Below are 25,487 nucleotides of genomic sequence, written 5' to 3'. Positions count from 1 at the left end.
CTAATGATCTTTGGACCTGTGGCCATCACGTTGGTATCAAATATACTTCTCTGAGGATGTATCCTGCCATGCAGGGAAGGACCAGAGGGGCCAAATTCATCCCAGGTATAATCTCATTCACTTCAGTGGAATTACATCAGGCCCAAAATTATATGTTTTTTCTGTCCATGATCCTATCATCCCAATTTACTATTGTAATGCCAGCAGCTGCCGGTCCAATACCTGGGATCAAACCTGGGACCTCTGAATCTTAGTGTAGAAGCCTCTACTATGTGAGCAAAAAGCCATATGGCTCTTAGCTAAGGCTGTAACAGACTCATCGATCTCTAACTGGGCTAGGTGCCACTAGACGGGGGACAAAGCACCACACCAAGCAGGCCTGGATTATACTACCTAGTATGTCAGTGCCACTCACGGTCACTGCATACGCAAAGTCATTACTTCTGGAAGGATGTTAGCTGGAGCCCTATGTGTAATGAGCTGGTGGTCTCATTTTTGTGGAGTGGGGAGAGAATCTTGCTCTCTCTCTAACCATTCTGTGCATGTTCAGTTGATAGAGGAATTCATTTGTAAACCAACTTTGAAGGTTAGGAGGAAAATGTATTTAAAAAGGGCATAATTTGCTCCGTGAAAACCCAGGAAGTTCTCCTATAATCAAAAGAGGTGGGCCATAAACAAGTCTTCGAACCAACCCTTTGAAGCCAGATCCCAGATCCCCCCATTGTCTTTGATTTTTGGTTTGGATCCAAAACCAGAAAGAGCCTGGTTCTCCAGTTTTGTTTCAGCTGTGGCTGAAATCTCATGAAAACAAACTCATGAGTATATCCCCACTATCAAATCTAAACTCAAATTGCTTTGGCCTCAAGCCAAACTCCAGATTAATATTTAACCTAATCTAGAACTGAACAAAACTTCTCTAGTCCACCTCAAATAATCACCAGAGGTCTTTCTTCTTAATTCTTCCCCCGGTGATGGTCATCAGTGGAGGCATAATTGAAAAGTAGCCTTCCACAGGCAAATACTTGGGTGGCTATAGGGAAATATAATATCCCTATTGCAGGAGATGTGCACACTGCCTCTGGAGAGTCAATAAAATCTCAGGCTCTTGCTTAATTTGGACAGTAAATCAAATGTAATCTTGAGGCCATACAATATACAGTTCAAACTAGCCTTCTAATCATATTCTGGACTCTGGGATTAAAGCTACAGAGAGTTAAGGCCCCATCTGAAACAAACATCTTCTCAAAGGGGATTACTATTTTACTCTGGGGGGTGGGGAGGGGGATGTTGCCAGTGTTGTATAAACTCTGTTTGTCCACACTCCTATGTGTAGCTTTTGAGTCATTGTCTATCATCACAATTCCCATTGACTTGTCATTTCCTCTTGTCCTGATTTCATTACCCATAACAGGAGCATAGACTGATTAACCCCCGCCCCCCCCAAAAAAACAGCATACTTAGTGTATTTCCCTGCTTCAGTATCAAAGATAGTTTCATCAGTACACTTTGTCATTTTAATTTTTCCTTGTAAAAAGCACAGCCAGCAGCAACAGTAACTAGGCTCACTTGGGGCTCCATCCTGCAAGGTGCTGAACACTCTCAACTTCTACTTAGCTCAAAAGGGGTTTAATCTAATCTTCTACGATACTGTTTAGGCTTCCTCAATAATAGATAGATTGTTTTAAGAGTAGAGCGTAGGACTAGGAGTCAGGAGATTGGGATTCTATTACTGTTTGCATCACAGATTTAGGGCATGTCTTCACTAGCAACGTTAAAGCGCTGCCCCGGCAGCCCCAGTGCTGGGAGACAGCTCTTCCAGCGCTATAAAAAAACCCACCTCCACAAGGTGAGAAGCTCCCAGCACTGGTGCACTCTCTATACTGCCACTTTACAATGCTGAAACTTGTAGCGCTCAGTGGGGTGTTTTTTCACACCCCTGAGCGAGCAAGTTGCAGCGCTGTAAAGTGGCAATGTAGACAAGGCCTTACTGTGTGAACTTCAACACGCCATTTGATCTCTCTGGGTGCAGCTTCTCGATCTCTAAAATGGAGACAAGAGTAAGTGCAAGTAGCCTGGGGGATTTCCTTTCTAGGAACCTTCTTCTAAAAACCTGGCTATTTGGCAAAGGCAAAAATTTAAGTTCTTCAGAGCAATTCTTCTGAGTCAGGGATACAATATCAAAGGGAAGGGTAAAATCATCATCAAAGAAAGGTAAGAGATTACTTGATTACAGTCTTTTAGGCCCAGATCCTCAAAGGTATTTATGCTCTTAACTCCCTATGATTTCAAAGGACATTAGGTATCTAAATACCTTTGAGGATCTGGGCCTAAATACCTAAACTGATCATACAAGATGCTGAAATCTAGCAGAATAAAGCATAACAGATCCCGTCACTGGACATTGAAACTAGATATTAAATTAAGCATTTGTGCCTTTATTTCCAGTTTAACAGTGAGGATAATAAATCGTTGAAAAAATACCAAAGACTGTTGTGGATTTGCCATCACTTGAAGTCTTTAAATTGAGGTCATCTGTCTTTTTAAAAGAGATGCTATAGCTGAAGCAGAAGTTATGGGCTTGGTGCAGGAGTTACTAGGTGAGAGTCTGCGACCAATGTGATGCAGTAGGTCAGACAAGATGATCCGAAGGTTGCCTTCTGGCCTTAAAATCCATTTAGCCATTTTTGCATTCATGGCTGGGATTGTTTAACCATACTCAGGGAGGCAAGTAAATCATCCCACATTCCTGCCCAAACTCCACACTGCTGTTACCTCTTCTAGCCTGAGCAAGGAAGCAGGACCCATTACCAACCCCGCACTGCCACCAGCAGCTTTGTTCATTCTTTAAGATGTATATTTTCAGCAACGGACATGATGAATTGACAGGATAAAGTCAATGGAAAACAATAGAGTGTGGGTCCCCTCACCCCTTGGCTGTTTTCCCTTGACTGTTATGGACATTATAGAAGTCTTTGGATCTGTACGGTATCTAACAATAGATTGATTTATGGTTCATTTAGTGCACCTTGGTCTATTATATATTCATATGGTTAATAGTCGAACTTAAAATATGCGAAGGCAGTAGCCCATGTGAACTGTAAAAACAGACAGTAATAAAGCAAGAGATTGTGGCTGATCTGCAGCTGATTTGTCTTTATTTGAGGATCTACTTCAGTGTCATACTTCTGAACTGCTTTTTTCAGCAGCAAACCCATAAGCAAGCTAATTAAATGTCAATTGGTTTTTGTAGACATATTTACTGAGCACAAAGAAGAGATCCATCTCTGTGGCTTTTCCTCTGTAAATATTTTTAAATAAGCAACTGGTATTTAATTACTACACTGTAAAATAATGGCAAATAGATCTGTTTCTAGCTACAACAGGACCATTGTTTTACGGTAATTAAATAACATCAATTGATTATATTTAGACTCAAACCTTGGAAGATCAGGAGCCTCACTTCTCAGGATGGAATTTATTGGCTCTACAGACCTTGCTTCTGGGCTGGCTCAAGCTCATACAGTTATTAAGACTTCTCAGGGTTGACAGTATTGAGAAATAGCAGGCAAGGGAAGGTGGAAGCAAGGTCTCTACTACTGTCTTGTAGGGTTTTCTTTTCACGGGAGAGAGGTGTCTCTTCAAATTTCTATTCTTGCTTGCAATCTTGAAAGGGCAGAGACTGATTACACCATAAATCCCATGTTTAATAAAATATTGTTTTGAATCATAGTCTGTGTTTTGCAAATGCAAAAATAAAATTGTGCCTTTCACTTTTCACTGGCATTGAGAGGAAATGCATCATGTTATTAAGAACAGGATCAGGCTGATAATGGGTTTTTTAATTAAAGCATTTTTATTAATTTTTGCTTTTCAGTGCAAACATCACCATACAAAAAGATAATTATAAGTTTATAGTGTTTTTTATTTATCAGTAATATACTGCAAAGTGTGATGATTCATATGCAAAAACCATTTCATTAAACTCTAAAATTAACTCAGTCAGTACTTTACAACCAATAGGGGGACAATGCTGACAAGGTAAGGAGGGAAAGTATGCCGGCAGGGAAACAGGAGGGGAGAGGTGAAGGAGTTTATGGACCAGTCAATGGGCCCTTGGGCATTCCCTAGTTGAATGTTTCTAAAAGTGGAGCCCTGATCTCTTCAAAATTATTGAACATATATGGAGCCAATATGGATGAGCCTGAGACCTTTAACACAGTCTCTGCTGAGTTGCACAAAGATACACACATCCCCACCATAACTGATAATAGATAGATCCTCCCCTACTAATTGTAAGCCAACCTGGTCCAGACGAGCACTGAAATCCATGATTAAAGATATAAGATTATGTGGAGGATCATGCACCCAACAGAAAAAGACTACATATTTTTCTCCCCTGTCCATTATACATATTCAGGAAAGAATTTTTTCTTAATTTCAAGGCACCTAGCCCAAGCCATATCCAATCCCTCAATTAGTACAATGGTGATCTTTGACTGTGCACCATTATCCTACAATTTACTCCTGACACAGTTGGCAAGAAACAAAAATAGACAGAGGTTTAATACTTCGCTGCTTTTAGGCCCCAATTTTGAAATGCTTTTAAAGAAAGAAATTGACCTCTTCCTGGGTACCTGTGAGCCATCAACTCCCTCTGGCAAGATTCTTTGAGAAACTTGAAAAGCCTGTCTTAGAGACAAAATTATTAGCTTTGCTGAAGCTAAAAGAAAAACAGGGGGAGAAAAAGGAAAGCATAGTGCTCCTTGAACGGAAAGTCAGAGCTGGACCAAGAATACACTAAAAATCCTTCTCCAGGATACCTATGCACTCTGCCAAAAACAGGTACAAACTCAATAATCCGTATGTAGTTCAAGCTGAGTTTGTACATTTTCTGTTAAGACAAAACTTCTGCCCCTTCACACGAGATCCTGGAAATTTTCCTTGTTAAAATACAAATACTCCACCTCACTGTGGGCTAGCAGCGGAACTACTATCAACATGAATGTTTATCAAGACCCTGAAATCCATGAAATTGGGTAAGGCTCCTGGCCCAAACAGCTTGCCTGTTTTTATAAACATTTTTCCAGATCCTTTGAAGGGAAAGTGACTACCTTGTTCAACACATCTCTGTAAGAAGGTAGTTCCCTCCTCCCCCACAATCTGGCCAGAAGCCTTGATTTCAGTTATTCCCAAAGTAGGGCGGGAGCTCATGTTATGCTCAGACTATAGACCAATTTTTTTCATTAATGGTGATGTGACTATACTGGCCAAAATTTTGGCAGCCAGTCTGGAGGGAGTTGTGCCCAGCATCATGTATTGAAACCAGGTGGGATTTATTAAAGGTCGGCACGACTTAGATAATTTAAGACAGTTAGTAGATGTAATAGTGGCATAGCATGATGACCCTGACACTCAAGCGCTTCTGACCTTGAACGCAAAAAAGCCTTTGATCAAGTGAATTGCGAATATATGCTACATGCCCTCCAAAGATTTGGTTTTGGACTTGTTCTTACAACATGGGTTAACCTTCTATATTAATGGCCCTGCATTTTATGTATTAACCAATGCGATAATATCAGAGGCACCAGATAGGGTTGTTCTTTGTCATGCCTCTTGTTTGATCTGGTTCCAGAGCCTGTGGCAATCATCCTACACTTTCACCCAAACATTCAGGGTCTAAGATTGGCTCATGGGAGTATATATTGATGCTATATGCCAACAATAACTTTTTGTTTATACTAATCCTGATACCACAACCCACACCCTTCAAGCATTAATCCAGGATTTTGGCTAACTTTTAGGGCTATAGAATTAATTGGGAAAAAAGTCAGAACTGCTTGAGATTTCTCAGCTGCCTTCTAGCAGGGTTTTCTCCCAGTAGCCATTTCATAGGCAATCAGAGGTGCTTAAATACTTGGGGATAAAAATACCAAGGGATCTAGAAAATGAAGTAAAAATGAATTTAGAACCCACCCTTTTACAGCTAGTGGAGAATACCAGTTGGTGGGAGGGCACTGTCTCTCTGAGACTCTGGGGTGAAATTAATGCAGTTAAGATGTATATCTTACCTAGATTTTTGTACATTGATAAGAGTGGTTTCAGACTCACAGATCTGCAGAACTATTATGTTGCCTCTGTCATGTCTCAGGCTTCTCATTGGTTCCAACCCATGAGTAACATCTGCATATAGGTGGGGATTGAAACAGAACTAATGAAACCAATCCCCTATTGGTAGTCTTTGAATCCTCATTGTACCATACAGAGAAAACAGGGTACCCTCCTTAGTGGCCACCCAGAGAGCAAGGGCCATTTGGGTAAGTAGGTCAGCCCTGAGACCGTACAAAAGTCACTGTCTGGGTTAATTCTGACTTACAGATTGGCAACCAACCAATCATACAGTGAGAATAGACTTGGTTGACAGCAAGAAGATAGTCCCTTTGCAGGTCCAGCAACATCAGTATAACCTCATTACCACAGTGATATAGCAATATATACAGCAGAAACATTTTTTGACGTATCACTTTGGTCCAGGAGCCAGAGGGCTGCCTGACACCTGTGAAGTACCAGTGAATAAGGCTAAAGATTTTGTCATGGTTATTTTTAGTAAAAGTCAGAGACAGGTCATGGGCAACAAACAAAAATCCACGGAAGCCGTGACCTGTCCCTGGCTTTTACAAAAAATAACTGTGACAAAATAGGGAAGTGGAGGGGATCTGGCACCCACCGATGCTGCAGTTCCGGGGTCCCCCTGAATTGCCCACAGTGGCTGGGATCTGGAGGGTCCCTCCTCCACCTGTGGCCGCTGGGAGCTGCAAGGGCCCCCCATGAGCTGGGAGTTGCTGTGGGCCCCTGGCTTCCACAGTGGCTGAAGTGGAAAATGTCATGGAGGTCTCTGGAAGTCACAGATTCCATGACCTCCGTGATATAATCTTAGCCTTGCTCATGAACATTAGGTGCCACCCTCGGGCAGACTGTTACAAACCAAGGCACAAACCCCAAATTGGTTGTTTTCTATAATTAGCTTCACCAATCATGTATCAAGTGTGAACTCCTCTAGCACTATAACAGCCATAACAGGGCATCACAGACAGTCCCCGTGGGCACTCCGGTCTATCCTGTCACCCAGGCAAGTCTGCCTTTGTTATGGATGGTCCCTTACACCACAAGTTACAAGAACATTCAGGTTACTCCACCACAGGACCAGTCTCACTTACCCCAGGCCAATTGCACCTCAGATCACACACCAAAGACAACACTTCTTGTCAGTCCAATAATAAACTAACTAAAGATTTATTAACCAAGGAAAGGAAACAAGAGTTATTTACAAGGGTAAAGCATGTAAACATACACACACACACGAGTGACAGTCTTAGCTTCCAAAAAGGAATAGAAGGTGCTGTAATAGGCAAACTCTATATGTCCTTTAGGCCTATCCCAATCCAAGCAGCTTGGGGATCCCATGTTTAAACTTAGAAATATTCCCCTCCCCAAACTCCAGGCAGCATAGTAATAACTGTTTCTTCTTGACAGGGATTTTTATTCCCTTGCCCAAGAGCTCGAGCTCATGGGAGGAGCTTTTGCGCATGTCCCCTCTTCATGGACATGGGGGAAGCAATGAACAAAGTCTTATGTCCTCTGATGTTCCACAATGGCTTGTCTGGTGTCTCTAGCCTTTCTTTTGTTGGAGAGGAGATAACACCTCCTGTGGTGAACTGGTATTTCACAGTTGGTAATGCTTCTCTCCTGGCGGTGGGAGTTTACAGTTTCAGAGCAAACACTTTAATAGTTACAGAGCAAACACTTAACTATTATCTTATAGCATGGGATAGAGACATTATAAGTAAGATTAATACATGCAGCATCCTACAATAATTTCATAAAGAGTAAACACATTCATATACCTCTAAAACCCATTTTAACAATGCTAACACATAGGTGAGCCAGACTGGTTTCCAGCTATGCCTTAGTTGGTGTTCAGGGAGGCCTGGGCCTTGGCATGAGCTGGCACAGGTCTGCCAGCGTCACAACAGGGTGTAGTAAAGATTCTCCACAAACTCTTCAGACCCATACCATCCATATATGATGAAAAAGGGCCCTTTGCACCTCAAAGTTATTACTAAATACGGGGATAAAGAGCTGGAGCATCCCTCACAGTGGTCACTTGTGTTATACAATGCAAAACATGCTTCCATAGGGTTAGGCCCATAATGTCTGACTTTTTTCTTGGTCTTTGGAAGAAAGACGGCTCTAGCAGTTCTGAGGCCTCCAGATGCAGAGGAATAGCTCCAATGTGCAGTGCAGCCTTTGATGACCCTCTGCAAGGGGTGCATACCCCTGATTGTTGAGGAGCTATGTAGGAGCTATCAGAGGCAGAGGTATAAAATATGACTGGAGGAGAGACAAGGCAAGGACAAGAGATCCGCTGCTAAATGAATCCTCCAGCCATTGCTCTCAGTGGAGCAGGAGCTCCTCTTCCATGGCTCAGCAACCAGGGGAGATTTCCTTCTGTCTCACCCCTATGGAATTCTCTAACCCACAGCCCAGTGGTTCAGGCCACTGCCTGGGGAAGGATTTATCCCATTATGCACACACATTTCTTTCTCTTTGAAATTTTGAGTGTAAGAAATACGTCTCACATTTCTGGGGTGTACTAACTGGAATGTTGTACGTAGGACATGGGAGGTAACTGTTCTGCTCTGCTTGGAACTGGGGCCGCCTCAGCTGGAGTATTGTGTCCACTGTTGGGTTCTGCATTTTAAGAAAGATGTGGACAAACTGGAGAGAGTCTGGAGAAGAGCAAAAGAAAAGAAAAAATTATGAAGTCTAGAAAAAGTGACCAATGAGGAAAGGGCGAAAGATTTGGGCATGTTTAGTCTAGAGGAGATAAGGCTGAGGAGACAACATGATAATCATCTTCAGATATCCAGGAGGTTGTTATAAAAAGGATGGTGGCCGATTTTCTCTATATCCACTGAGGATGGGGTGACCCTAAGAGCCCCTTAATGCCCACTGACAAAGGGTTAATTGCCATGTAACAACTACCCATATCAAGCTTGATAAACTCACGACAGTATGTATCTGCCAAGATTGTTGTGTGAAGCATCAAATGAAAGCTGGTGACACTAATATCATTGTGTGATGTATGTACAGATGGTGGGTAAAGAATTATGCATGTGTGCTGGAAATATGTTCCTAAGATACGTCTTGGTGGTAGAGCTGTTAAACAAGTTTTCCTAGACAAAGGAATATGGATTTACTTGTCAGCCTTGGAATCTATTGTGAATCAAGTATTCTGAAACCAGCACAAAGGATGCTTCATTTGCATTTTAAATCAACAGAAGAGCAGGTTATTAGGAGCATGAGGAAATAACATGGTGGAAGCTTCCTGAAGCATCAACAGCAGGGGAGAAAAACTTTATCTGAGGATACACTTCAAAAGTACACATTTCAAAGGTTGACTGGACTATTAATAGAAGGGGAGTGAACCCCTTAGTTATCCATTACTTAGGGAAAAAGAGGAAGCACTCTTTGTGTGAACTGTGGATCTCCTGCCATGTGTGTGGGTGATGCTAGAAGGTTGCTTTAGGTAAGAAAAGTATTTTAGACAGGGAATGCAATCCACTACGTTTTAGTCACTGGAAAGGATGATCATACTTTTGTTACCATTTTCTGTCTCTATTATCTCTGCTTAGTATCACTTAAATCTCTGTTCTTTGTTAATAAACTTGCTGTTTTATTATAAATCCATCGCAGTGCTGTTATATTAAAGTGAAGCGTGCATCCTCTACTGAACCAGCAGACGGGTGTGTACTCTATCTCTTTAGAGACAGCACACCTGGTAATTTCTGTGAGTGTCCAGTGATAGGGGCTGGATGCTGCAGAGGTACTGGGGGCAACGAGAGTTCCCTGCGAGGAAAGGAAAGGACTGGCAGAATCCTGAGGAGTTTGCTGGGCTAGTTAACAAGCTGGAGTGTCAGGAAGCTGACGTACAGTTTAGCAACAGCAAATCTCACTTTCACTGAGGCAGAGGGTAACAGGGTGACTTAGAGTTCTGGACACCCCAAGAGAGCATCACAGTAGGACAGGAGGTGATTGGCTTAATCTGTAGCAGGGTAGCTTTAGGTGAGATAGAGAAAACTTCCTAATGACAAGGGTAGTTAAATACTGGAATAGGTTACCTAGGGAGGTTGTGGAATCCCCACCAGTGGAGGTTTTAAGAACAGACTAAACAAACATCTGTCAGGGATGACCTATGTTTACTTAATCCTGCCTCAGGGTGGAGGGAAGGATTAGATTACCTCCAGAGGTCCCTTCCAGCCCTACCTTTCTAGGATTCTCACAAGACAGTGGAAAGGCTCAATTTCCACTTGAATTTCTGCTCCCAGTAATGTTTTTGTTTTACAGCAAAGCAAGGCAGTGGTTTGGATGGAATTTGCTGTATGATCTGTACCTCTCTCACTAATGGAGATGTATGTCTCTTTGGGTAATTGAGACCTTTATCTTTTTTCAAAATCTCCCCGTTTTTATTTTAATTTTTTTTAAAGGCACAATGAGAAAACAGTTGATTGTAGTGAAATAACATGAATACAAATTTCATACATCATTTCAAACACTTTGGAAGATGTTTGCAGACAAAACTGAAAAACAAGACACATTGACAGGACAAAATAAGAGCTCTCCTTGAACCACGTTGCACCTGTATAGATACCATTCCCTGTCATAAGCACTAAGAATGGCCACACTGGATCAGACCAATGGTTCATCTAGCCCAGTATCCTGTCTTCTGAAAGTGGCCGATGCCAGGTGCTTCAGAAGGAATGATCAGAACAGGCAATCGTCAAGTAATCTATCCTCTGTTGTCCCCTCCCAGCTTCTGGCAGTCTGAGGCTGGGGACACCCAGAGCATGGAGTTGCATCCCTAACCATCTTGGCTAATAGCCATTGATGGACCTATACTCCTCCATGAATTTATCTAATTCTTATTTGAACCCCATCATAGTTTTGGCTGTCACAGCATCCTCTGGCAATGAGTTCCCCAGGCTGACTGTGTGAAGTTGTGTTTCAAACTTGCTGCCTATTCATTTCATTGGGTGATGCCTGGCTCTTCTGATATGCATTTCTGTTCCTGTTCTACCCCAACCCGTAAGGATTTTGGGTTATCCCTTGTGTTATCTACCAGTCAAGACCCCCGTAAGGGCATTGAATTGATAGGTTTTGAGTTTACCATGTAACATTAGGGTATTAGGTGGGTGTAAGTGAGATTTATGTGTCCCCTGCCTTAAAGGTCAGAAGCTAAATTGCTTGTGTTGAGAATAACTCATTTTATTCAGAATTCTGCCTGCAGCTATACCCCCTCAGGCTGCGAGCTTGTCATGTTCCAAACTCAGCAAGGCCTGGTCAGTATGTGGATGAGAGACCGCCAAGGAAAACTAAGGTTGGTACAGCAGAGTTCTGATTCAGTAGGCTCCACTCTGTCCATTTAAGTTAGTACAATGCTGACAAATGCCCCAGAATGCTTTGCTGTGGTGGGTCTTTCTTATAGAGGAGACATGACTAATCATTAAAGGGGTTGTCTTCACTTGGAAAATACATTGAGGTTGGCAACTTGCATGACCCCTTGACCTTGTTTCTAGTGAGGACGCAAGTTAGCACCTTTTACCTCAATGTAGCATGTCGAAGTCTACCCCACGTGGAAGTCTACATCCAGGTAGAAGGTGTTAAATTGTGTCTTCACTAGGGAAAAAATAAAGGTGTAATTCAAGGTGAGCTACACTGAATGTGAATGCTCCCAAAGAGACAAGGGCACTTTTCACAAGCGGAAGGTTGTTAGTACCCTCATCCTGGCCAGCCATAGTATCCCAGCTAACTTCTTCTACCTCGGATTATAATTTTCTGTTACCTAAGCAACCTCACAACCCCATATAGTTTCAGGTGGGGAAAACTTTCTTCACTTTCCCTCCTAAAAGCAAACAGATAAACGGTGCTGAGTAATGCTGGCGCAGAATGATTGCTTCGTTCTTTTCCATTGGTGGCTGCATATGAATAGTGGAAGAATGATGCCTACGCACATTATTTAACACTTTTTAAATGTTTTATATTTTCAACGTACAGGTTAATCATGAAGTAATTAGGGCCACAAATATGAAATGTGGGTACCTACAATTAACTTCCAAATTCCATATTCCAACTCCAAAGTACATGTAGCCAGACTGTGAACTGAGCTGAGCACCCACCAACCTCACTGAAGTCAATGTGATCAGCAGGTTTCTCAGCACTTCTGAAAAATCATATGGACCTTATCTACAGGTCCTTCATTTAGATTTAGGAGCTTAACTTTAGGCACCCACGTCTGAAAATTTTGGCTCAAGTCTCAAAACACCCACATGAGGTCAGAAATGATTATTAACCAAATTTTACAGAGAGCAGGCAAGACACAGAGAGGTTATAGGACTTTCCCAAGACCAGGCAGTGAGTTACTTGCAAAACTGGGATCAGCTTTAGGATCTCCTGGCTCCCAGTATCATACTCAAGCCACTATATCGTGTTGCTTCTTCTATTTTCTGCTCTCAGTTATATGCAAGCATCAAAGTGCTCAGAAATGATACAGTGATACATGAATTATAAATAAGTAAATCAGTTAGGCTTTAGGTGAGCTGTAGCTGAGGGCAGAATTTGGCTCACGGTATATGAAGTGTATTGGCATCCTTCTGAAGGAAAAGAGCTACGTGCATTATGTTATTTCATCTGCAACTTTCATGTAAGCTGTAAAAGTCAAGAACAAAAAGGGTTACTTTTATAAAGAGCTGAGAGGCAGGTTTCAGCATGAATTATTCTTCCCTGCTAGTGAGTCAAGAAAAGGTCTTTCCTTCCTTACTAACATCTGCTTCTTTAGTCAGAGTTCTCTTGCTAAAGGAGGTCGGTTGGCTTCTGGCAAATCAAAGTGACTTTAGCTTAAGCACTAATCAGGCATAATGCCTTGACACCGCCATTGGTGACATACTGTTGCTGCTGGATTTATCTGTGAATCAAGGAAGACTCTTTCTAATCATTGGCTCACTATTAAAAATACATTGAAGGGTGGAAAAATTATTGAGGGATACCTTGCAAGTTAAACTAACGTTTCCAGTATGACTGAAATGTTAAATTATCAACAATTGCCCTGCCAGGCCACTGGAGAGATTCAGCTAGTTTCAGATCTGTTTTCTGATAGTGCCGTCATCTTGTCCCAACAGCCTGAAAGAAAAATTCAGGCTTGGTAATCAGGACTTTCCGTTATTTACAAGCCTGTGGCTGTGTTTATACAACCTCGCATAACCTTAGCTTTGAGTCTCCTTCTGAAATATTTTCTGTTACACTAAGAAATCCAGTAAAAGTTTCATTTGTTTTAAAGCTATATTATTTCCTGGCTGATTTACACTCTTCTGAGGTTCCAGGCACAAATTACAATTGGAAGGAAGATTCCAGTAAGGCTGCAAGGGGGAATTGGGTGAAATGATTTAGAACTATCACAAGTGCTTATATCTGTTTTCACAAGATACCTTAAATCTTGAGCTGGGTGAAGCCTATAAAAAAAAACTGCCTGCAAGTAGTCGTTCCAGTTTAAAATGAATTTGATTCAGCCACCTGGCTGCCTTATTTGTGTTCACAGTCTACAAACATTGAAAAGTGTGTGTGAACAGTTCACTGTCAAGAGTTCACTGCCAAGCATTCATGCACAAGTGGTGTATTTTACAGGGGATAGGACCCTGACAGCAGTTCCTCAAAGCCCTCACTAGAGCCCTGGCACAGAGGAAATTAAAGTCAAACATGGATCTGACCACCCCATTTGCAAGTAGGACCGTGACCCACCAATTATACACAATTACTCTGTGGGAATGAGAGGACATTTAAACGCTGCATCCCAGCCAATAAGTATTATAAACAGCATAATTATTTTTAGGAATGACACCTCAGACAAGTCTGTGTGGCCCTTAACGTGATTGCTAGAGAACTGCTTGTGAGCAAGCCATAGAGTTAAAAAAATAATTATAACATTAATTTAATAAAAGCTAGGAATCCTCGATCCACTTGCAGACATTCCACAAGGAGAAAGAGGCTAAATTCATTGAGCAAATTATTCACTCAACTCTACTTAAAACAGGGCTTGCTGTAGGCATCTGGATATAGATCACTCTGTCTTCTCCATTTAGTAATGTATTTCACATTGCCTGTATGTATCAATGAGTGACTGACATACCGCTAAGCATATTTTGGAATAATTCTCCTCATCTCTGGTCTCCCCTACACAAAGCCCACAAAGCCCCCCTTTACAATACATATTAAACATAGTTGTTAAAATGATATTCCTGGCCTGTTGATCTGCCCACATCACACCTACTGCCTTCAAATTACTCCACTGGCTCCCCTTCTCCACTGCAGTTTAAACTTCCTGTACTTGGACTAAAGGCCCTGCACAGCTCTGCCCCTGCCTGCTTATCCATCCCAGCCACCCACTGTGTCCGTCTCCTAATCAGCTTCAATGCCCTGTTTATCTGCTTCAACTCCCTTCCTTACATATTTCCTGAGCTAGTCTAAAAAAGCCATTCTCCACTTCTCCTGAAAAGCGCCATCTTCCATGACTCCTACAAGAAAGGAGTCAATGACATGTATTTATTTTTGTATAGACCTGTTTTTTTAAGTAAGTATCTGTTTCACATTGCCAGGTATCTTCCACTTCTTCGCTGAGTATCCACACGATCTTAAGTCCATACCTTTCTCCTCTGCCTTCACCCTTTTGTTTTGTGGCACCCCTCTTTTTGAAATAATCTGAAATTAAATTGTATGCCCTTTGGGACAGGAAGCATGTTGCCTTATCTGTACCTTGAGGTAACTTGCACACACTTGTAAAATAATATTGCAAATGATGTTTGGATGCGGTGCTCATATCCATATCACCTGTGTTTATCTTAAAGAGGCATGACAATCTTGGCTGGATTTTCTTTTGGACAAAAAAGGAACCATTTTCTGTTAGCTGTGGTCTCAGACCTGGAAGTGGCCTGGCCAGATTTATTACTTGTTAGATGATAGCTACCCATAATCAGAGACATCTTCTCTCGAGCTCTTAGTACCTCTCGGAAGAAGAAACTTACATGCAGCCCACAAGCCAAACCTGGCTCACACGGCTCTAAAATGTAGTTTACAATTGTCCTTATCGTTATCAGAAGGATGCAGCTAGTAGAGACAACAGGACCCAATATGCAACCCTGCATCTTTACTGGAGCGGATGATGCATTGCAGTATGGGAACCAGTAGTTTTTCTAGCATGTATCTCCCTATTAAAAGAAGAGGAAGGCTGAATTCTACTCTGTTATATGCAAATTAAGTGTGGCTCTCAGGCTCCTGGCAAGTTCCTACTACAGTCTCCATCTGAATGAAATTTGGATACCTTTAGCATGAAGACAGATGACTAAGGCCCCAACCTCACAAAAAAATCTACACATACACTAAATTCTAAGCATGTGAGTAATCCCTTTAAGTTCATGGTACTACTCCTGTGCTTAAAGTCCAGTACAAATCTGTTTGCAGGATGTGGGTCTGCAATGCTAAATATTCTGACACTGTCAATAATGTCATCCTGCAGTTACCGTCTCAAACTCTCATTTCAGCAAAGCCTGAAGGTGACCGTAACCTTTTGCCTACCCCAGCCAGGACACAGAACCCCCTTTGTGTTTATTTACTAGGTTTTCACACTTATTACTTTGCTTATTTTCCACATGGCAGTCTCTAATATTGTAAGCAAGTTTTCATTTTCTGGTGGGGTGATGCTCTTCTCTGATCTGTTGAAGCCCACCTCATTGTTTATCTGTAGCCTTTATTTGTTTTCTACACAATAAGAGGAAAAAAATCTGATCAAATCAGTAACCTATCTCATTTGTGCTCCATTTTTCTGTGCTTTGCTTTTCATTTCAATGGACAGATGGTGCCAGACAAAGGACAATCTTGGTAAGCTCCAGGCTTGGGAGTCAGGGGATTTGGATTCTATTCCAACCTGTGCCACAGATTTCCTGTGGGATTTTGGCAAGTCACCTAACTTCTCTGGAGCTTGGTTTCACCATCAGTAAAATAAGGATAACAACACACTCCTTCTTCACAGGAATGATGTGCGGATAAATCCATTGTTTGCCAGACACTCAGAAATGCCTCTAAACCTCAGTGAGGTTCAGGTGGGTCTCAGTCAGTCAGCTGCCAGAATCTTAACAACAGGTTCCCTTCTCACCCCACGAGGGGGTCGTTGCCCAACCCCGCCCCCCGGGACTCCTGCCCCATCCCACCCACCCCCACGTTCCTTGACTCCCCCTCCAAGACGCCTGCCCCATCCACCCCCTCCCCTGTCCCCTGACTGCCCCCAGAACCGGGCAGGAGGGTCTCGTGCGCCACTGTAGTGGGTGCCCACCCCACCCCTAAGAGCCAGAGGCACCTGCCGGGGGGCGAGGTGGGGAGTCCCAGGGGTGCTTACCTGGGGCAGCTCCCACGAAACATCCGGCAGGTCCCTCTGGCTCCTAGAGGTGGGGTAGCATAGCTAGCGGGGGAGCAGGGGAAGCTGCCAGTCCCCCACTGATCACATCAAAAGTGGCGCCTTAGGCGCCAACTCCCTGGGTGCTCTGGGGCTGGAACATCCATGGGGAAAATTTGGTGGGTGCAGAGCACCCACCAGCAGCTCCCCGCCCCGTGCCCGGCCCCAGCTCACCTCCGCTCCACCTCCACCTCGTCCCCTGAACGCACCACCCCGCTCTGCTTCTCCGCACCCCTGCCCCGGCTTCCCGTGACTCAGCTGTTCGGCGGGAAGCCGGGGAGGGCAGAGAAGCAGGCCGCGGCTTCCCACTCAGGCAGAGGGTGGCGGAGGTGAGCTGGGGCGGGGAGCGGTTCCCCTGTGCACCCCCTCCCCGGGTTACCTGCTGCGGTGCGGGTGGCCCTCCTCACACCCCCCGCCCCAGCTCACTTCCGCCTCCCTGGGCCTGAGCGGGAAGCCGCGGCCTGCTTCTCAGCCTGTCCCGGCTTCCTGCGCGAACATGGTTTGTGTGTATAAAAAGATCTTCTGTACTTTCCACAGTATGCATCCGATGAAGTGAGCTGTAGCTCACCAAAGCTTATACTCAAATAAATTGGTTAGTCTCTAAGGTGCCACAAGTACTCCTTTTCTTTTTGCGAATACAGACTAACACGGTTGTTACTCTGAAACCTGTCATATATCTCTAGAAACTAATTCCAGTAAACAGAGATATTGACAAACGTCTGAAAGTACATGATGCATTCAGATTTAGCCACACGTTTCCATTCAGATCAATGAGGGGAAAGGGGCTAAATCTCTCTGCTTTTACAGTTCCTGAATATCTTCTGACTTGACTGGTGATTGTTTTGCTGGTGTAGTCTAACAATAGCTGAATTGATTGCATGGAACAATTAGTTGATTGAATGATTGCAATTTTGTTTCAATTACTTAAATTGCAAATAAGGAACCCAATCCTGCACTGAAGTCTGTGGAGTGGGGACAGGAGCAGGCCAAAATCAGATTATTAAAAAGAAGCAGGAAAACCTTTTGCTTCAGATTGTCTAACAGCAGGCAAGTACCAGTGTGAGGAACAACAGAAAGGAGAGGAAGGTACTTAACAGAAAGAGACAGGCTATGAAAAGAAATAAAAATGAAACAATCCGATAAGGTGCTTAATGCCTTAACAGTCAGGCTTTCAGTTTCCAAATAAAAACACCTATCAGGACAAAAAGGCATGCTAGGAAATTGCTCACATTTACAGCTGTGTCCAGACAAAAACCTCAGCTCTGAACACTCTCAGACTGGCAAAGTTTGGATCTGGAGCAACTGAATTTGGCAGCTTATCTCTCCTCGCATTACAGCATCGATTATAAAAATTGAGCCTAATGGAGGCAAAATATTTCCTAGATCCCTTTTGATTTTCTAAAGAAAGCTTCATCCTATCAAACGGAAACTGCATTCCTTCCCTTCCCACCTCCCAGTCACAGGCCTGAGGGCAACATCTCTCAAGGCAAATGAAGGGGTCTTTTATTTTCCTTTGTGTGTGTAAATGTTGTGCACATGAGAGGTGCCAGATTGACAGTTCTGGAATCCTCTGTGTAAACTGACTCCCCGGGTTATTGATCCCTCTCATACGGCAGGAGTATTAACCTTTGTCACCCTGACCCAGGTCAGATGAGTAGAACCAGAAAATAAAGTCCAGTCTCTTATCAGTATGCCTGTGTGTCATACATTTATCACAGCTTCTGTTTCGTCCCAGAACAGGTTCAGAATAGGCAGTGTCAATGTAAAGCTTCCCCACCCTCCACCTGGAACATGTCTTAACCCTGACTTGTAAGGAGGGTGAGAAGGTAATTCAGTCTCCATGAACATTACAATGTTGCCAGCTTGGACAATTTTATTGCGAGTCTAGCCATTTTGAAGGTGTGTTATGAGCCCCCACCCCACAGGCCGGAACCGAAGCATCTCAGCTTTCATTTAAGAAAAGAAAAGTACATTTTTAGCCCTCGTGGGTGCAGAGAAAAGCTTGAAAACATAGACCCTAAAGTCTCCAACACCAAAAGACAAATGATTTTTGAGCCAAACTCATGATTTAAGGGTGTCTAAACCCCTGATTTTGAATGCATGGGGTTGGCAATACTGCATTTAATCTGTGGCTTCTCTGCTGAGTAACCTACAAAGCATGCCAATTAGTGCCAGTTGCGATTATTTTTTGTGTGACACATGTCCACTGGGAACCGGATCGAGACCTATCAACTCATTTTACATTGTCAGGCCTTTCATTCACACATCTCTTTCATTTGCACCCAGTGTGTTAGCAATAGTCACCCTATGGGGCTACATTCCTCCTGAGACGTATTAGCCCATTATGTGCAACAGAATTTAAGGACTACATTGAAAGACGATGGGTATTGTGTGTTGTGGGTGGGGCTGATGGATCAGCATGTGGGACCCTATTAGATAGTTAGTTATAAACACCTGCTGTCAAATCCCCTGCTGAGAAGATGGGTATTTCTCTAATATTATAAAAACTGCACTGTCTTCTGTTGAAAATGCCTGACTTGAAACTTCTTGTGAGGAAATTTTTCTCATTAATAAAAACTTTTTTTAAATCACATTCCTCTCAACACCAAAAAAAATTTATCATGACGGACAATAGCAATAGTTAATCTCCCTCAAGGGGGGGGGCACTTTAAGACGATTAAGTCAGAAACTATTTTTCCCTCCATTTCTTTTGCTTAATTTTCTCTTAGGAGAGATCGCAACTGCTGTTCTATGTGATTACATTTAAACTCTGAGCTGTCCTAATTTTAAACTGTAATGTCTGTGTTAGACATTTAAAATGGAGCCCTTGTTGCCCTGTGCTAAGCCTCTGTGGGGTGTGTGTTTGTGCATGTGTCTATAAACTCAGGGTTAATGGGTTACAAAAGAGAAGAACTCCAGGGATTAGCTAGATAGAGGCATTAATAGATGGTCTCCCCCAAGGGAGAGTCAGTGAAGCATGCTCCCACATGCCTTTGATGCAGGAAAAGGGTCGTGCATGAATCACGATGTTTGCGTTTGCACAGAGATGTAGCAAACTGCGGAGGTTTCTTGGCTATTTGTCATTACGCTGATTTCCAGGTTTACATTTTGACGCCTGCTCAGCTGAGGCAGTGGTTAAGGGATGCAGCAAGTCAGCTACGGTTGGCGCCTTCTCTAGGGACACTATGCTCACACCGAAGGCTTTAGCTAAAGCTTTTACCTCTTCTTCAAATTACACTGTGTCAAATATTAATTGAGGAATAACCTGAAGCTAATAAGGACTCATTTGCACTATCCCACTAACCATGTTTATAATGTAGTATGTGTGTACATATTGTATTCTGAATGCCCTCTAGTGGTTATTGTTACTATAGTACTACTTAAATATGGGAAATTGCCTGATGAACTAAACTAGTCAGAATCCTGAACCAGAAAGGAAGGGCTTCTGGCTGGGGAGAGTGGGAAAGTATAGCAAAGTGGGTTGTTAGCAGCACATTTCAAGCTGTCTCTCTCTTTCCTTACACTAAATAAATAATTAAATCCCACGTGCGTGTACAATACACCACGGCACTTAATCCTGGTTCAAAGTCTGTTGGGGATAAAGTGGATTACAACGCAGCCTGGCTGACCAGTGTGCGTGGAGACAAAGTATTATAACAGGATTAAAAACCCTTCTCTCCTTCAGTTAAAGCAGATTTGTTTGGGTTTTTTAAAGATCTGGTTACAACAGTTTGGCCCTGTGAGCCATGCAATACTCTGAGCGGCTACAAGATTAAGCAGTGCTTGGGCACCTCTTTAAATATCGTCCGTTATGATAATGTCATGAGAGCCTAAAGGTCCTATAGAAAGGAGGAAGGATGGTCTTATAAGCACAACACATTCGAGAAAAGAATGACCGTATGTAATAAACAAAGGAAGGTGGCATTAATCACAACAAGATAGATTTCAGCATAACAGCCGTGTTAGTCTGTATTCGCAAAAAGAAAAGGAGTACTTGTGGATAGAGTTACATAAAGTCACCAGGGCATAAATTGTAAACTTTTGGGGGCTTTTTATTATGTGTGTGTACAGTGTCTAGCGCAAAACAGCCTCAATCTTGATTAGGGCCCGTAGGCACAACATTAATAAAAATATTATATTATTGTTACTGTTATTGTTATTATTATTATTAATAATAATATTAATAATAATAATTAAGGAGGACATACTCCATTGTAAGGCTGAACTGCTGCAGCAAAAGGAAAGAAGCAGAGACTTTTGAGTTCACTGATCTTCTGCCATCCCCGTAATTTCCTGCCTTCCTATGTTCTGTTTGGGAACTGAAATATAGGACATGAAAGAGCTGATAGCTTCACCACCTCTCTTGTGGTCAGATTAGCAGGATCTGGAAGGAAGAGGAACCTGTACAGTGGAGTTATCATTAATGGGAAAAAGAAAAGAAAAGAAACACACTGACCCTTCTTTACACATGAACCAGTGTACATTCCTGTTCTTTCCACACAGAGAAAGTACTTAAAACTTTCACAGTAAGCTAAATGGCCTTTATCCAGGCGAAATGAGCATTGCTTCTTTAAGCAACCCCCTTTAATTATCTTGGTCTTAAAGAGCGTAACCATTTAGCTAGTGTCTAGCTACATAATAATGCTTTTGCCTTTTATTTCAAAAGGGAGGCATCACATTGTCTGTATGCTTGAAGGAATCCCAGGTTGCTAAGTAATGGATATAATATGATTGAGAATGAAGGTGACCTATAGAAGCATAGTAAATACATGATTTTCTCTGCTCAGCAAGTGAATTTTGATTACAGCTCAGCACATGCCTCTGGTTTTAAGATGCTTGTGGCATTCTTGTGAAAGCTCATGTAAGGAGAAAGTACAAAAAGCTGCAAGAAAGAGAAATAGGCTTCAAAAAACCTATTTATACCCACATCAAATAAAGAAAATTGAGGGCAATGGTTGTAATCTTGTCTGTCCTTGTTTACAGCTGCCTGTGTTAGTCTGTCATACGAAGAGAAAACAACAGCAGATCAATACAGCTATCTGCACTGATATTTTAACTTTTTTTTAAAATACCACTAAATGGAGCATAAGCCACCCTAGTTAAGTCTTTTCTGCCTGAGGAAGAATACGTGTTGTAAGTGTGTATTTTACTGCCAACATACAGACCAGCACTAAAGGAATTGGTAAAGTGGCACTCTCTTTACAGTCATGGGGCTGAATTCTGATCGCAGTTACAGTACACTGGAATGAATCTGGAGCACTGGAATTCCTCTGGATTTACCACAGTGTTAGGAAGACTGGAACTTCGCACAATCTTGTGCTGCAGAATATTAGCATTTCCCTGCATTGCACTGGTCAGTAAACATCTTGGTAAATACAGGATCACGTAATCATGTAAAATGTACATGATGTGTAACCACAGAGCCTCAGATTGGGCTTGATCCTACATGCATTGAAAGCCCCCATTGACTTTAATGGTGCAGGATGAGGGCCCTGGTGCAAACTGACTTCAGTGGAGCTATGCCAGTGTACACCAATTGAAGATCTGCCCATAAGGGGTGTGTCAAGATAATTGATCATATAAAGAAATGCGAAAAGCCTTTCATTTATTATTCGTAATACAGTAGCAATCACATCAGTGCTCCATTGTGCTAGGCGTACCACAGATCTGGTTGCTACCGTAAGAGCAATCCCTGCCCAAAGAGATGATAATTTTAGTGTGAGCACAAATGCTCATCATTTTGGGTGAGGAAAGTACTTGCGCTCATGGCCCTTGTTCTCGGTCAGATTTGTTACAGCTTGGAGAGTTAATCGCTGTTTTTACTTGTTTTACATTTTAGGATTGTCCAAAAATAAATAAATAAATAAAAAATTATGGTTAAAATGACCAAATCATGGATAATAAAATATGGGACATCAAAGTTTGTCATAATACTATAAGTCACCTAAGGAGTATATTTGCCTTTTTATTTTAAAGTAATACATCACTTGTATTTTATTTCTAAAGTTCATAATGTATGTAATTTATTACATATTTGTACAGTGCCTAGCACTATGAGGCCCAACCTGTTTGTAGTCTTTAGATGCTAATGCTATGACAGTTAAATAACAGTTATCATTTTTCTAATGACCAAATATAGAAATCTTTGAAACTATTTCACTATTATAGTGTTCTATGACAAGTTTCAAGTAATAGATCATTTCTACATTAATAACTTTGCAGCACACTTCACTTTAGAAGTCATTGTTTTTTTTCATATTGAAATGATTTCTTCACCACACTCATGTCCCCTAGTGTTATAACGTATGCAGTGAAACATGCTCGCTGGACCTGATCCTGCAAACCCACCTCATGAGCCACTCCCATTGAAGGAAAGGGGCGTTTTTGTTGTGGGTTCAATCCTGCCATTCCACCACATCTGAAACTCCCATTTGCTTCAGTGGGACTTCTGCATGTAATGCCTGAGGCAAAGCCCAGTGAAGTCAATGGAAAGACTCCTGACGGCAGTGGGCTCTGGATCAGGCCCCTGAAGGGCTCAGCCATTATGAACTCAGATAGTGAGACACTATTTATTTCTGGGGATAAAGAAGAGAAGCACCAAATTGTTTCAAAACATTGGAATGTACAGACTGCAGCTCCAACTTGAGAGAAATTAAGAATGCTCTGATTAACTGCAAGCCCAATCTGCCAAAGTGCTGAGCACCCTAAACTTCCACTGCCTTCCATGGGCACTCTACATCCGGCTGGACTGGCACCTGTCTCGGCTCCACTGTATCTCAACTGGCAATAACCTAGGACACTCGTTTCCTGCTTGTTGTTGTTGTTTTAAGCAGAATGATTTGATGGTCTCCTGCTACCGTGATATATCAAAGGGGTTAAAATAGAATTATCCATTTTGTTAAAATATCTTCCCTCCACATACAGAGTCTGTATATTTCTTTCTACATAGTTCCTACCTATTCTGAACAGACACATTATACCTTAAGATAACAGTTTTTTTAAATAGGTTGTATTGGTGGGGGAGGGAGGGAACCACTTTGGAAGAGATGAGACGAGAAGTGAGCTAGTCTCTATATGTTCCCTTTGCAGCCCTGCAATGCCTGCCCTACCTCATCCACACTGCTGGGGGCTCCCAACGTGCTCTTAGCATGCTTAGAAACATACCCTCCAGGAGTGGCTGTACTTCTAGAAATGACCTCATCTCAACAGTGTGACTCCCCAAGTTAGTGTTGTCCGATACTGTAAATAGCATTCCTAGCAGCCTGCATTTTGTGAGAGCTACTTTCTGGAATAATGAAAAACAAGATTGTGGTGGCAATAACCAATGGCATTTTAAAGACATTTAGGTGCCTACCTGCCATTGGCCCCGAGTTCTGAGGCGAGACCTGTTCTCCCAAAGGATCCCTTAACACCCTATGCTGGGAAGAGGTTCCCTTTGAGGTCCTGACAAGGACTTTGGGACAGCCAAAGAAGAGTCTGCCTAAAGAATCCATCTGTGGTTTTAGATGAGGCTAGTGCATGGCAGGACAGGACTTTCTGTTCAAGAGAGGTCAGTGAGGACCTCCAGCAAGCCAAGATGGGCATTGATAAAACTGCTAATTTGTTACCATAATAAACACATTAAAGACTCCCAGTAGTCTGTTTGCTTCACTAGTTGCTTGGTTCCTCTCTAGATGAGATCACAATCATTGGGTTTGGGCATAGGCTCAGCTATGTCAATGGAAATCTAGAAACTTACTAAGAGCATATAGCAAGAGGGTTATTGTATGGGGACTATAAATGGTTTTGCTTTATTAAGGCTAATTTAAACTCATGACTAAAATATGTTCACCTTGCAAACGACTAGGGGCACTTTATATGCCAGTTGAAATTGTTCAAATTCCCTTTAGAAGAAATAGACAAACACTCAAAGAAAACCTCTCTCCCCCCCTCTCCAGCTTGCTAGTCAGCAGCACTTTACCCTTTGGTATCAGACAGTTCAGAAGGATTTCCAGGATCTGTGTTCGCAATGTTTCACAAAAGGAAACACATTTTCAATAAACTAACTTTTCCAATAATTTTTTCCAAACATTTGCCTCTTGAATATTTGATACACAGACGAAGGGGGAGGAGGGATGGGCTACTAGCGGGAGAAGCACCAACTTCACAGTATTCCCTGTAGCCACTGATTGCTTGCCTTTAGCTCTAAAGTAAACCAAACAGAAAGACCATATGAAACAGTCTCTTTGCTAGTAATGTGTTCACAACAATCTGCCTATTGTGCTAGAACATCATTTCACTCCCTATGGAGAAACAAATGAGTAGCAAAAAACACTGGAATAGAAACATATTTTTAACTCACCTTTAGGCTGTGTGTTGGGTTTACAACACAGACAAGTTGCCCAGCCGCTGAAAAAACCCTCTTAGCCTTGTAATGTTGAAACCTAAGGTGAATAAGATCTAATACAGCCCCAAAGCACTGGGTGAAGAAAAGCATCACAACTTTTGTTGTTGTTGTTTGGTGAGGAAAGCAATGAAGGAGACTGTCAGTCCTTGAGACTGGGGAAGGAGTGCAGCCTGTGAGAACTACACTCCTGCATAGCTTAGTGTGCCTTCATATTCATCGTCAAAATAAGACGGTTAGAATCTTGCAGCAGTGGGTCAGCCAATCAAAAGGACCGGAATGTTATCCTTGAGGTCCAGAGACAGCCAATAACAAATGCTGCACCCCCCTACAAAAACTCCCTGATGAATTGAGCCTGGTGGAGAATGCATTATTGAACATTACCATACATCAGCACATTGCATTTATCTTGTGATTACAGCCAGCCATACATAATGCTGTGGAGATATGCAGACAAAATTGATTGTTTAATGTCTCCATTTATTAATTGACTTAATTTAACATAAGAGCTCTCTAATACCAAGGCTAAATATAAAACATTAAAAAAAACCC

At 42.3% G+C, this 25,487-nt stretch overlaps 1 protein-coding gene across 2 annotated transcripts in view; it reads right to left on the bottom strand.

Annotated features, from left to right (window-relative positions):
- The window catches only part of SIAH3 (siah E3 ubiquitin protein ligase family member 3), a 78,956-nt gene extending 53,834 nt beyond the window's left edge, over positions 1 to 25,122 (bottom strand). Inside the window, exon 1 of one of the 2 annotated variants that reach the window (XR_012158995.1) lies at positions 24,894 to 24,972. Coding sequence is in view for 1 of the 2 variants with exons in the window: in XM_073344664.1 (XP_073200765.1) it covers positions 24,894 to 25,028 (135 nt within the window). In the remaining variant the exon portion in view is untranslated. Of the gene's footprint in view, positions 1 to 24,893 lie in introns of both variants that reach the window. The other variant, XM_073344664.1, reaches the window with a different exon arrangement.
- Positions 25,123 to 25,487: the final 365 nt, after the last annotated feature.

Source organism: Lepidochelys kempii, chromosome 1, assembly GCF_965140265.1.
Source record: "Lepidochelys kempii isolate rLepKem1 chromosome 1, rLepKem1.hap2, whole genome shotgun sequence".
In the NCBI taxonomy this organism is placed as follows: Eukaryota; Metazoa; Chordata; order Testudines; family Cheloniidae; genus Lepidochelys; species Lepidochelys kempii.
Note: the sequence above shows the minus strand (reverse complement) of the source record. Positions and strands in the feature narration are given on the sequence as shown.